The 13,369-nt window shown below is 39.3% G+C and overlaps 1 protein-coding gene across 1 annotated transcript in view; it reads left to right on the forward strand.

The window, feature by feature from the left end:
• Window positions 1-2,946: 2,946 nt before the first annotated feature.
• Window positions 2,947-13,369, forward strand: part of LOC133618453 (caytaxin-like) — a 44,639-nt gene continuing 34,216 nt past the window's right edge. The window contains exons 1-5 of the mRNA XM_061978810.2: window positions 2,947-3,139; window positions 3,369-3,480; window positions 5,853-5,951; window positions 11,977-12,020; window positions 12,091-12,318. Coding sequence (XP_061834794.1) covers window positions 3,043-3,139; window positions 3,369-3,480; window positions 5,853-5,951; window positions 11,977-12,020; window positions 12,091-12,318 — 580 coding nt within the window. The 5' untranslated portion in view covers window positions 2,947-3,042. The remainder of the gene's footprint in view (window positions 3,140-3,368; window positions 3,481-5,852; window positions 5,952-11,976; window positions 12,021-12,090; window positions 12,319-13,369) is intronic.

Consider the following 13,369-nt stretch of genomic DNA (forward strand, 5'->3'; position numbering starts at 1 on the left):
TTTGTTTTAAATGTATTTATTCAACTAAGACTTTTTTAAAGAAAAATATTTAAAATAAAACGTTTAAAAAATATATATATTCTCAATATTTTTCTACATAGTGTGAATGAGTGCTCTGATTATTATAATGTTCAATTTGTTTTTGTTTTTGATTAAATCATTTTTCAAAATGCATGTACTTTATTTTTGATTTTCACACCTAGAATGAGGTGTTTTATAAAAAATTTAATGCACAGGTTTTTTTGTGTTTTTTTTTTAAATTTAGCCATTTAATAATGTACTTATTTTATCGTTATCCATCCATCCATTTTTCTACCGCTTGTCCCTCTCGGTGTTTGGGGACGTTATTTAGTTTATACATTTTATTTTGATTTTATTTAAATTAAAATAATATATTTTAAGGGTGTCCCGATACTAATATCAGATAAGGGTCCAACATCATCAAAAAGACAAGTATGGGATTACATGGTGTGTGTAAAATGTCTGATTTATCAATCAAATCAATTAATCACATTTTATTTATACAGCCATTAATCAGGAGGGCCTCAAAGGGCGACATACTCTGATCTAAACCCACATCTGGGCAAGGAAAAACTCAAAAACCAAAATAAGTTTGTATTTTTAAAGACTTTGCGAATGTATTAAAAATGAAAATACATAGTTTGGGGACCCCTGGTATATATGAACACTATGTCGCACAATAGTACAGACATTTAACTGGCATAGGCTTGAGGCCCTGCATATATATATATATTTTATTTTTTATTTTATTTTTTTATATTTGTATATATATACAGGTAAAAGCCAGTAAATTAGAATATTTTGAAAAACTTGATTTATTTCAGTAATTGCATTCAAAAGGTGTAACTTGTACATTATATTTATTCATTGCACACAGACTGATGCAATGTTTATTTCATTTAATTTTGATGATTTGAAGTGGCAACAAATGAAAATCCAAAATTCCGTGTGTCACAAAATTAGAATATTACTTAAGGCTAATACAAAAAAGGGATTTTTAGAAATGTTGGCCAACTGAAAAGTATGAAAATGAAAAATATGAGCATGTACAATACTCAATACTTGGTTGGAGCTCCTTTTGCCTCAATTACTGCGTTAATGCGGTGTGGCATGGAGTCGATGAGTTTCTGGCACTGCTCAGGTGTTATGAGAGCCCAGGTTGCTCTGATAGTGGCCTTCAACTCTTCTGCATTTTTGGGTCTGGCATTCTGCATCTTCCTTTTCACAATACCCCACAGATTTTCTATGGGGCTAAGGTCAGGGGAGTTGGCGGGCCAATTTAGAACAGAAATACCATGGTCCGTAAACCAGGCACGGGTAGATTTTGCGCTGTGTGCAGGCGCCAAGTCCTGTTGGAACTTGAAATCTCCATCTCCATAGAGCAGGTCAGCAGCAGGAAGCATGAAGTGCTCTAAAACTTGCTGGTAGACGGCTGCGTTGACCCTGGATCTCAGGAAACAGAGTGGACCGACACCAGCAGATGACATGGCACCCCAAACCATCACTGATGGTGGAAACTTTACACTAGACTTCAGGCAACGTGGATCCTGTGCCTCTCCTGTCTTCCTCCAGACTCTGGGACCTCGATTTCCAAAGGAAATGCAAAATTTGCATGGTTGGGTGATGGTTTGGGGTGCCATGTCATCTGCTGGTGTCGGTCCACTCTGTTTCCTGAGATCCAGGGTCAACGCAGCCGTCTACCAACAAGTTTTAGAGCACTTCATGCTTCCTGCTGCTGACCTGCTCTATGGAGATGGAGATTTCAAGTTCCAACAGGACTTGGCGCCTGCACACAGCGCAAAATCTACCCGTGCCTGGTTTACGGACCATGGTATTTCTGTTCTAAATTGGCCCGCCAACTCCCCTGACCTTAGCCCCATAGAAAATCTGTGGGGTATTGTGAAAAGGAAGATGCAGAATGCCAGACCCAAAAACGCAGAAGAGTTGAAGGCCACTATCAGAGCAACCTGGGCTCTCATAACACCTGAGCAGTGCCAGAAACTCATCGACTCCATGCCACGCCGCATTAACGCAGTAATTGAGGCAAAAGGAGCTCCAACCAAGTATTGAGTATTGTACATGCTCATATTTTTCATTTTCATACTTTTCAGTTGGCCAACATTTCTAAAAATCCCTTTTTTGTATTAGCCTTAAGTAATATTCTAATTTTGTGACACACGGAATTTTGGATTTTCCTTTGTTGCCACTTCAAATCATCAAAATTAAATGAAATAAACATTTGAATGCATCAGTCTGTGTGCAATGAATAAATATAATGTACAAGTTACACCTTTTGAATGCAATTACTGAAATAAATCAAGTTTTTCAAAATATTCTAATTTACTGGCTTTTACCTGTATATATATATATATAAATATATATATACATATATACATATATATATATATATATATATATATATATATATATATATATATATATATATATATATATATATATATATATATATAAAAAACAATTATTTTTTTAACTTGGGACCGGATACGGCCGGCCCACGGGCCATAGTTTGGGGACCCCTGGTATAAATGAACACTATGTCGTACAATAGTACAGACATTTAACTAACATAGGCTTGTGGCCCCTGCATTAGGCTCCAATCGCAGCATAGACTTCAATTCCAACACCTGAACAAGTTAGACAGCGTAATAAAAAGATTGATAAATGTCTTATTGCATTTGTATGAAATGCAGCCTTTAAAATACTTCGTATGAAGTAGACTAAAAATGTACCATAGTAGCAATCGAAAATAGATGTAATATTTACATATTATATATAGGTCTGTTGTTAAAAATGATTACAGCCAGCTTCAGGGTGACGTCATATGTTGTTTATGCTAAACAAATGCCAGAGTCATCGCCCACAGCTTAGTGCATTGTGGTGAGGAGGAGGAGGAGAGGAATGTAACATTAGCAGTGACACAGCTTCAAAACAGGGATGCTGCAAACCGCCATATTGCGGTGGAAAAACACGTGACAATCACATGCAATCATTGCACTTTGGATGCACAATAGCTGGGACGTGACGTGGAGAGGCGGGAAGACAACTCGTCGTGTCTGCAGGCGCTGCAGTCAGCCGCGGGAGATCAAGGCGAGAGGAGGCAGGTTTGATTACATAACGAGCATATGCATGACATCATCACAGCGGGATTAGAGCTGGGGGCGGGGCTTTAGCAAAAGGGACACGCAGCATCAAAGGGAACGGAAGCTAAAAGCGCAGAAGGATTAGGTTGTTTTTAACACCCTTCAAAAAATGCTGCATGGGATGTGACAGGAGCATGGTGGCTGTGACTGCGCCATGGTCTTGCCCATAAACCTGCTCCTCTGCAGGAGGACCCCCGCATCAGCACCACCCGCGTGTCCCCCTCCTGGATTTAGACCGGGGATGCTCGCTCATCATTGAAGGAGCGTCACAACAGCACACAGAAGCTCCTTTTATTCGGTGAGTAATTTTTCTCTTTCATTTCATCAACAACACCAAAAGCTGGAGCCTATCACCTCGGACTGACCACCTGTCAATCACAGGCTTGTGTAAGCACTGAAGGGGATTTTTCCGAAGAGGCTATCTTAAGTTTTCGTAAACATCAAAGTATGGTTCTCGGAATTTCAGTAGTCGATTCCATTCCTTTGTATTTCCATGATAACATAATTTAACTAACTGGTGGGCTGGCCCCACTATGGACTGGACTCTCACACTATCATGTTAGATCCACTATGGACTGGACTCTCACACTATCATGTTAGATCCACTATGGACTGGACTCTCACACTATCATGTTAGATCCACTATGGACTGGACTCTCACACTATCATGTTAGATCCACTATGGACTGGACTCTCACACTATCATGTTAGATCCACTATGGACTGGACTCTCACTATTAGGTTAGATCCACTATGGACTGGACTCTCACACTATCATGTTAGATCCACTATGGACTGGACTCTCACAATATTATGTTAGATCCACTATAGACTGGACTCTCACTATCATGTTAGATCCACTATGGACTGGACTCTCACACTATTATGTTAGATCCACTATGGACTGGACTCTCACACTATTATGTTAGATCCACTATGGACTGGACTCTCACAATATTATGTTAGATCCACTATGGACTGGACTCTCACACTATTATGTTAGATCCACTATGGACTGGACTCTTCCACTATGGACTGGACTCTCACAATATTATGTAAGATCCACTATGGACTGGACTCTCACACTATTATGTTAGATCCACTATGGACTGGACTCTCACTATTACGTTAGATCCACTATGGACTGGACTCTCACACTATCATGTTAGATCCACTATGGACTGGACTCTCACACTATTATGTTAGATCCACTATGGACTGGACTCTCACACTATCATGTTAGATCCACTATGGACTGGACTCTCACACTATTATGTTAGATCCACTATGGACTGGACTCTCACACTATCATGTTAGATCCACTATGGACTGGACTCTCACTATTATGTTAGATCCACTATGGACTGGACTCACACACTATTATGTTAGATCCACTATGGACTGGACTCTCACTATTATGTTAGATCCACTATGGACTGGACTCTCACACTATTATGTTAGATCCACTATGGACGGGACTCTCACACTATTATGTTAGATCCACTATGGACTGGACTCTCACACTATTATGTTAGATCCACTATGGACTGGACTCTCACACTATTATGTTAAATCCACTATGGACTGGACTCTCACACTATCATGTTAGATCCACTATGGACTGGACTCTCACACTATTATGTTAGATCCACTATGGACTGGACTCTCACACTATTATGTTAGATCCACTATGGACTGGACTCTCACACTATTATGTTAGATCCACTATGGACTGGACTCTCACTATTATGTTAGATCCACTATGGACTGGACTCTCACTATTATGTTAGATCCACTATGGACTGGACTCTCACACTATTATGTTAGATCCACTATGGACTGGATCTCCCATGGATCTAGTTAATAGTGTGAGAGTCCAGTCCTTTTTCGTCAGAGCGTGCTGGAGATGCTGTACAAGGGTACAGTGTGTCCAGGCGTGTCTCCTCAATTGAGTCCAAATTGAATTCTGTCTCTGTTTGACTCGTTGCCTCTTGTCTTGTTTAATAGATGTCATCAGTGTTTGATCCTGACAATTGATGTGTTGCAAAAGTGCTGCTTATTTAATGATTACAGTACAGCAATGTCTTCAAGTATTTCTGAAGCATTCCGCACCTAATAACATACTGAGTAGACAATCAGTGTTACGTCAGTAGAAGACCGTGTTTAGGAAATCAAGGCCGTGCTGCCATCTGGACTCAAAATCCCCCCCTGCCGAGCACGTGCCGATTCCACATTGCTTTGCATGCTCGACGGCCCACGCAGGAGGCATCTGCACAAACTACATCTGAACTCACAACCGTCTTTTAGGGCGCATTTCATCAGTAAATGGATTAAACGCAAAGTGCTACAGTCCTCCATTTTGCATCCCATCACAACAACGACACAAGCAGCACCTAGCCCGAAGGCCTTTTAGCCGACCAATGTTGCTCCGTTGTCGTGTGTGTGTGTATGTGTGTGTGTGCAACACATCATTGCCAAACCAGTGGACAAAAAGACTCCAGAATGAGGTCTAGAAGCAAGGACGCCCCTCCCTCTGGTGTGCATTATTTTGATATAAACATATGATGTCCACTCATGTGTGCTTGGCCACATTGTGACCAATAATAGCAAGGACGGCGGCCATGCAGTGAATGCCAGTTCGCTAAACGATAATCTTTTGTCTGTTTTCAGTGAGCTGATTCGCCACAAAAGCATGGGGACCGCGGAGGCCACACTACGTATGGACAGCATGGAGGTGAAGGACGAGTGGCAGGATGAAGACTTCCCCAGGTAGCACAAAGTGTAGCAGTTGTAGAAGACTTAGACTTAGGCAGGTGGTTTTTCAACCTTCTCTGAGCCAGGTTCAAACACTGATGACATCTATTAAACCAGGGGTGCTCATTACGTCGATCGCGAGCTACCGGTCGATCTCGGAGGGTGTGTCAGTCGATCACCAGCCAGGCATTTAAAAAAATAGTCCTAAAAATGAGCGATCATAAATCTTCACTATGACGTCACTTTCGTCACTTGATTGACATTCACGGCGGCACCCGAGGGTCTTCTGAGATGACGCTGGCTGCTGCCAGCTCATTAAAATTACCGACAGGAAGGCGAGAAACACTTTATTTCAACAGACTCTGGCGCCGTACCTGTCGTCAAAACTCCAAAGACCGACTGCACAGTTGCACAGTTGCGCTAACAAAATAAGAGTCTCAGAAAGCTGGCGTGCACAAGCTAGCAAGCTACGGAGTTTGCCGACAATGTATTTCTTGTAAAGTGTATACAAAGGAGTACGGAAGCTGGACAAATAAGATGCCAAAAACCAACCACTTTCATGTGGTATTGGACAGAAAGGAGGACTTTTTTCCTCCTCCATTCGAAAATGCGGACATCAGCACCACTGTCTGATTCCAATCAATGCAAGTCATCAGAATCAGGTAATACACCAACTTATATTCTTGTCTTCATGAAAGAAAGGAATCTATATGTGTTAAACATGCTTGTATTATCTTTAAACACCTTTAACTTATTAACAATATTAACTATATGTGTTAAACATGCCTGCATTATCTTTAAACACCTTAACTTGTTAACAATATTAACTATATGTGTTAAACATGCCTGCATTATCTTTAAACACCTTTAACTTATTAACAATATTAACTATATGTGTTAAACATGCCTGTATTATCTTTAAACACCTTAACTTGTTAACAATATTAACTATATGTGTTAAACATGCTTGCATTATCTTTAAACACCTTTAACTTATTAACAATATTAACTATATGTGTTAAACATGCTTGTATTATCTTTAAACACCTTAACTTGTTAACAATATTAACTATATGTGTTAAACATGCTTGTATTATCATTAAACACCTTTAACTTATTAACAATATTAACTATATGTGTTAAACATGCTTGTATTATCTTTAAACACCTTAACTTGTTAACAATATTAACTATATGTGTTAAACATGCTTGCATTATCTTTAAACACCTTTAACTTGTTAACAATATTAACTATATGTGTTAAACATGCTTGTATTATCTTTAAACACCTTTAACTTATTAATAATATTAACTATATGTATTAAACATGCTTGTATTATCATAAAACACCTTTAACTTGTTAACAATATTAACTATATGTATTAAACATGCTTGCATTATCTTTAAACACCTTTAATTTATTAACAATATTAACTATATGTATTAAACATGCTTGCATTATCTTTAAACACCTTTAATTTATTAACAATATTAACTTTATGTGTTAAACATGCTTGCATTATCATTAAACACCTTTAACTTATTAACAAAAACATATATTTAATAAATAAGTAAATATAAATTATATATATGAATGAGGTAGATCCCCACGACTTGATCAATTGAAAAGTAGCTCGCCTGCAGAAAAAGTGTGAGCACCCCTGTATTAAACAGACAAAGAAGCAAGGAATTAAACAGAGACAGAATTCAATTTAGCTCATTGAGGAGAAACGTCTGGGCTGTACTCTTTGTCTTCCACCACGCTCTGACGAAAGGTTGCACGCCTCCTCTTTTATTTGGACTTTCCCTGATTACATGGCAACAGCTGTTTCTAAAGGGAGGGGGGTCGTAAACAGCCGTCGCCTTTGGTTACAAAACAGTTCAAAGAAAAGGTGCCTGAAGGGGGGGTCAGGTCATGCTTCCTCTCGGCTTTGTAGATCTCGGGTCAAGACAAAATCTTCCTGTGGATTACAATAGATCAAAAGAAACCGACATCTTCATGTCGCTTCCCATCGTACACAGTGGAGTTTTACAAACCTTTTGATTGGTAAGATCAAAGACAGTTTTTTATTCTGCTCGCCGGGAACTCATTGAAACACAAAGTTTTGTGATAACTTAGATCAGTGGTTCTTAACCTTGTTGGAGGTACCGAACCCCACCAGTTTCATATGCGCATTCACCGAACACTTCTTTAGTGAAAAATAAAATGTTTTTTTTTTCAGATTCAAGACAAAGTTATATGTTTTTGGTACATACTTGCCAACCCTCCCGGATTTTCCGGGAGACTCCCGAAATTCAGCGCCTCTCCCGAAAACCTCCCGGGACAAATATTCTCCCGAAAATCTCTCGATTTTCAGCCGGAGCTGGAAGCCACGCCCCCTCCAGCTCCATGCGGACCTGAGTGAGGACAGCCTTTTTTCACAACGGGAGGACAACAGGGTGACAAGAACTAAATCATCCAGACTAGAGATAAATTGTATTATTTATGTTTATCTTACCTAAAAATAAATATATTTAATAATTTTAAAAAAACGAAATACATTTTTACTTTATTTTGCTAAAAACATCAAAATTAATTGTATTTTTATTTGTATATTTTCTGACGCCTTATTACATCCAGCCATATAATCATACATTAAAATAAACATATTTGAAATAATTAATTTTAAATTATCATAATAATTCATTTAAAATGACCATATGTAATTATTAAAATAATTGCTTGTTTATCAACAACTTTAGCATTTTATTCATTACATTTTGAAGCTCTCAGAAGCCAAGTTATGTTATATTCCTTAAGATTTATTTATGCAAGTTTGAAGTATCAATTATCTAAACACAGTTTTGTTTGCATATTTTCAGGATGTAGATATATATATATATATATATATATATATATATATATATATATATATATATATATATATATATATATATATGTATGTATGTATGAAATACTTCACTTGGTGAATTCTAGCTGTCAATATACTCCTCCCCTCTTAACCACGCCCCCAACCACGCCCCGCCCCACCCCTGACCACGCCCCCCGCCACCCACCTCCCGAAATTGGTGGTTTTAAGGTTGGCAAGTATGTTTTGGTAACACTTTAGTATGGGGAACATATTCTAAGTAACAAAGACTTAATTTAGAGTTTTTTTGGTTAGGGTTAGGGTTAGAGGGTTAGGGTTAGAGAGTTAGGGTTATAATAAGGCCATGCCGAATAAGGCATTAATAAGTACTTAATGAGGCTTCACGGTGGCAGAGGGGTTAGTGCATCTGCCTCACAATACGAAGGTCCTGAGTAGTCTTGGGTTCAATCCCGGGCTCGGGATCTTTCTGTGTGGAGTTTGCATGTTCTCCCCGTGACTGCGTGGGTTCCCTCCGGGTACTCCGGGTTCCTCTCACCTCCAAAGACATGCACCTGGGGATAAGTTGATTGGCAACACTAAATTGGCCCTAGTGTGTGAATGTTGTCTGTCTATCTGTGTTGGCCCTGCGATGAGGTGGCGACTTGTCCAGGGTGTACCCCGCCTTCCGCCCGATTGTAGCTGAGATAGGCTCCAGCGCCCCCCGCGACCCCAAAGGGAATAAGCGGTAGAAAATGGATGGATGGATGGATAAGTACTTAATGACTAGTTAAGAGCCAATATGTTACTAATTTGCATGTTAATAAGCAACTAATTAATGGTGAATATGTTCCCCATACTAAAGTGTTACCATGTTTTTTTACTGGTGCACAAAATGAACCGTCCATTAACATCACCTTGTTCAAAGAACAAAACCAACACAGTGCATAAACTCACAACAAATGACACACCTGCAAATCAGTCTGACTTCTGCTGTTGTCGTATCCGTAATACGCCGATAGGGAGAAGTTTTTATTTACACGATGAGTCGGGTGTGTCTCGACCTCCGCCGAACCCCTTAGCCCGACTCACCGAACCCCTAGGGTTCCATCCAACCCAGGTTAAGAACCACTGACTTAGATACAATTATTCTGACAGCACATTTTCTTCCTTGAAAAAATCCCGAGGCACACCACCAGCAGAAATCATTGAAAAATTAAACTCAGCAGCCGATATTGACAATAAAAAGTTGTTTTCGCAATTGTTGGTTATGAATTTAAACCATAACAAGCATGCATCAATATAGCTCTTGTCTCAAAGTAGGTGTACTGTCACCACCTGTCACATCACACCCTGACTTATTTTGAAGTTTTTGATGTTTTTTCTGTGTCCTGTTTTAGTTCTTGTCTTGCGCTCCTATTACGGTGGCTTTTCCTGTTTTGATGGTATTTTCCTGTAGCAGTTTCATGTCTTCCTTTGAGCGATATTCCCCGCACCTGCTTTGTTTTGGCAATCAAAACTATTTAAAGTTGTGCGGACGCTATCCTTCTTTGTGGGGACATTGTTGATTGTCATGTCATGTTCGGATGTACTTTGTGGACGCCGTCTGCTCCACGCGCCGTAAGTCTTTGCTGTCGTCCAGCATTCTGTTTTTGTTTACTTTGCAGCAAGTTCAGTTTTAGTTTAATTTTGCATCGCCATCCCTAAGCTTCAATGCCTTTTCTTAGGGGCACTCGCCTTTTGTCTATTTTTGGTTTAAGCGTTAGATACCTTTTTACCTGCACACTGCCTCCCGCTGTTATTATAATTACTGGTTTGCAAAAATATTTTTAACCTAATTAGGTGAAATTAGATAATCTCCCACGGCACTCCCACATTTCTCACCCGATTCGAACCATTCCACCATCCACACATTCCACTCACCTCGGACAATCAAACTACTAAGGTCAAAACAATTCCAGGAATTCACAGAATTCCTGCTTTCCCAAAGCCCTATTTTACCTTTTCCCGGAAAGTTTGCACAGTCCACATTTTTCAACCGTTTTGGAGCGTTCCACCTTCAAAACATTCTTCTTAATTGGGACAAAAAAAACGGCCATTTTTTATTTTTGTATAAATTCCCGGTTTTCCCAAAATACCCATTCTCTTTTCAAACTGTTACTACGTCAACATTTTTCAACTGTTTGGAAAAATTCCAACACCAACCCATTAATACCATTTCGGACAATTGTTGCATTACCTATATTTTCAAACATTTCCAAATTTCTCGGATATTCTTATTTACACAAATGGACGTTTTTATAGTTCTACAATGAATGGACCAATTTTCAAACAATTCAATTGAGACTGTATCTCACAACAATGGTTGAAAAACACTGACTTAGACAAACTTTATTGATCCACAAGGGAAATTGTTCCACACAGTAGCTCAGTTACAAAGGATGGAAAGGATAATGCAGGTATAAAGTAGACTAAAAATGTACCATAGTAGTGTTGCGTCCGACCAGTCTTCCTCTCAGGGAATAAAACACAGTGGTCAATCCCTAGTTCAGGGGTCGGCAACCTTTACCACTCAAAGAGCCATTTTGACTCGTTTCACAAAATAAAGAAAACAATGAGAGCCACAAAACTCTTTTGAAATTTGAAATTAAATAACACTGCATACCCCTGGCCTAGGAGACCCAGTAACAAGCGGTAGAAAATGGATTGATGGATAGGCGAAAACGGACTAATAAAAGTATCTGGCCCGCGGGCCGTAGTTTGGGGACCCCTGTTGTTGATCGTCATGTCATGTTCGGATGTACATTGTGAAAGCCGTCTTTGCTCCACAGTAAGTCTTTGCAGTCGTCCAGCATTCTGTTTTTGTTTACTTTGCAGCCAGTTCAGTTTTAGTTTGGTTCTGCATAGCCTTCCCTAAGCTTCAATGCCTTTTCTTAGGGGCACTCACCTTTTGTTTATTTTTGGTTTAAGCATTCGACACATTTTTACCTGCACACTGCCTCCCGCTGTTTCCGACATCTACAAAGCAATTAGCTACCGGCTGCCACCTACTGATATGGAAGAGTATTACACGGTTACTCTGCCGAGCTCAACAACACATCATTTGCAGACTATAATTACTGGTTTGCAAAAAATACTTTTAACCCAAATAGGTGAAATTAGTACCTTCAGTATTTAATGTTGTGTCCTAACAGGCCTCTACCAGAAGATGGAGACGGCCTCACCGACGCCAGAAGCAGTATGTCACATTGTCGTGTCTTACTGAAACATGATGGTGGCGTCATGTCAACTGACTGGTCTTCCTCCAGACCCCCCCAGCAGTCTGAACGTGGGACAGTCCAGGGACCAGTCCAAGCGGCGCACACTGATCGCCCCCGACATGAACCTGTCGCTGGAGCAGAGCGAGGGCTCGGTGCTCTCCGACGACCTGGCGGAGACCCCCGACGACCTGGACATCAACGTGGACGACATCGAGACGCCCGACGACACCGACTCGCTGGGGTCCATCAATAACGGCAACGAGCTGGAGTGGGAAGGTTAGCCTGCACTGCAAAAAGTGAAATCTAAGTAAGATGAAATATGTCAAATAAGGGTGATATTTGCTTATTTTCTGTCTGATAAGATAATTCTTCTCACTAAGCAGATTTTATGTTAGAGTGTTTTACTTGTTTTAAGTGTTTTGCTCCTAAATGATCTCAGTAAGATATTACAGCTTGTTGCTGAGATTTGATGACCTATATTGAGTAAAACATGCTTGAAACTAGAATATCAAGTGTTGCAAAGCTGTGTCATCAACACTCACAAGTATAAAACTACTTTTTTAAAGTAATTATTTCTTATTTCAAGCATGAAAAAAAAAATCGTGATTTTGACACAATTGTGTCTCATAATTAAAACATAAATGGACTTTGCTGTTTTATTTTCAATGAAACAATAGAAAATAGGTACTCATATAGTAGTACAGTTGGCACAGTACAGTAAACTGACAGTTAATATTTAAATATTTAACATTTCTAACTATTTTGAACAGAAATAGTTCATGCACATTCAGATAAATTCCTCAAAATTACAATTAAAAATGTTTGTCCGGGGGCCGGGCTGTATATATGCGCACTAATTGACTGAAAGAGCACACACTTGGTGCGATGATGTCATGTTATCCATGGAAAAATGCATTTTTAGACAATATGATTTGCCTGAGCGGCTAGGAGACCCCGAGAGTAACAAGCGCTTGCCTTGTTGCCTTTCCATTAAGAACAATAAATGTGTTTTTAGTATAAGTTTGCTGGTTTCAAGAAATGTAATATCATTATGTCAAGATAATGGCACTAGCATTTACTTCATTTAAGAATATTTTTCGACATATTGAGAAAAAAGGTCTCTTTTTTTTCTACCAAGAAAAGTGCACTTGTTATTAGTGAGAGTATACTTATTTTAAGATTTTTTTGGGTTCATTGAGGTTAGCTAATTTTACTTGTTTTGGAAAGTCTTGACAAGCCGAATTTTCTTTTTCTATTGGCAGATAATTTTGCTTAGTTCAAATAAAATACTACGGAGCCCTGAAAGGGACATGGGGGGATTTTTTTG

Source organism: Nerophis lumbriciformis, linkage group LG19 (genome assembly GCF_033978685.3).
Source record: "Nerophis lumbriciformis linkage group LG19, RoL_Nlum_v2.1, whole genome shotgun sequence".
NCBI lineage: Eukaryota > Metazoa > Chordata > Actinopteri > Syngnathiformes > Syngnathidae > Nerophis > Nerophis lumbriciformis.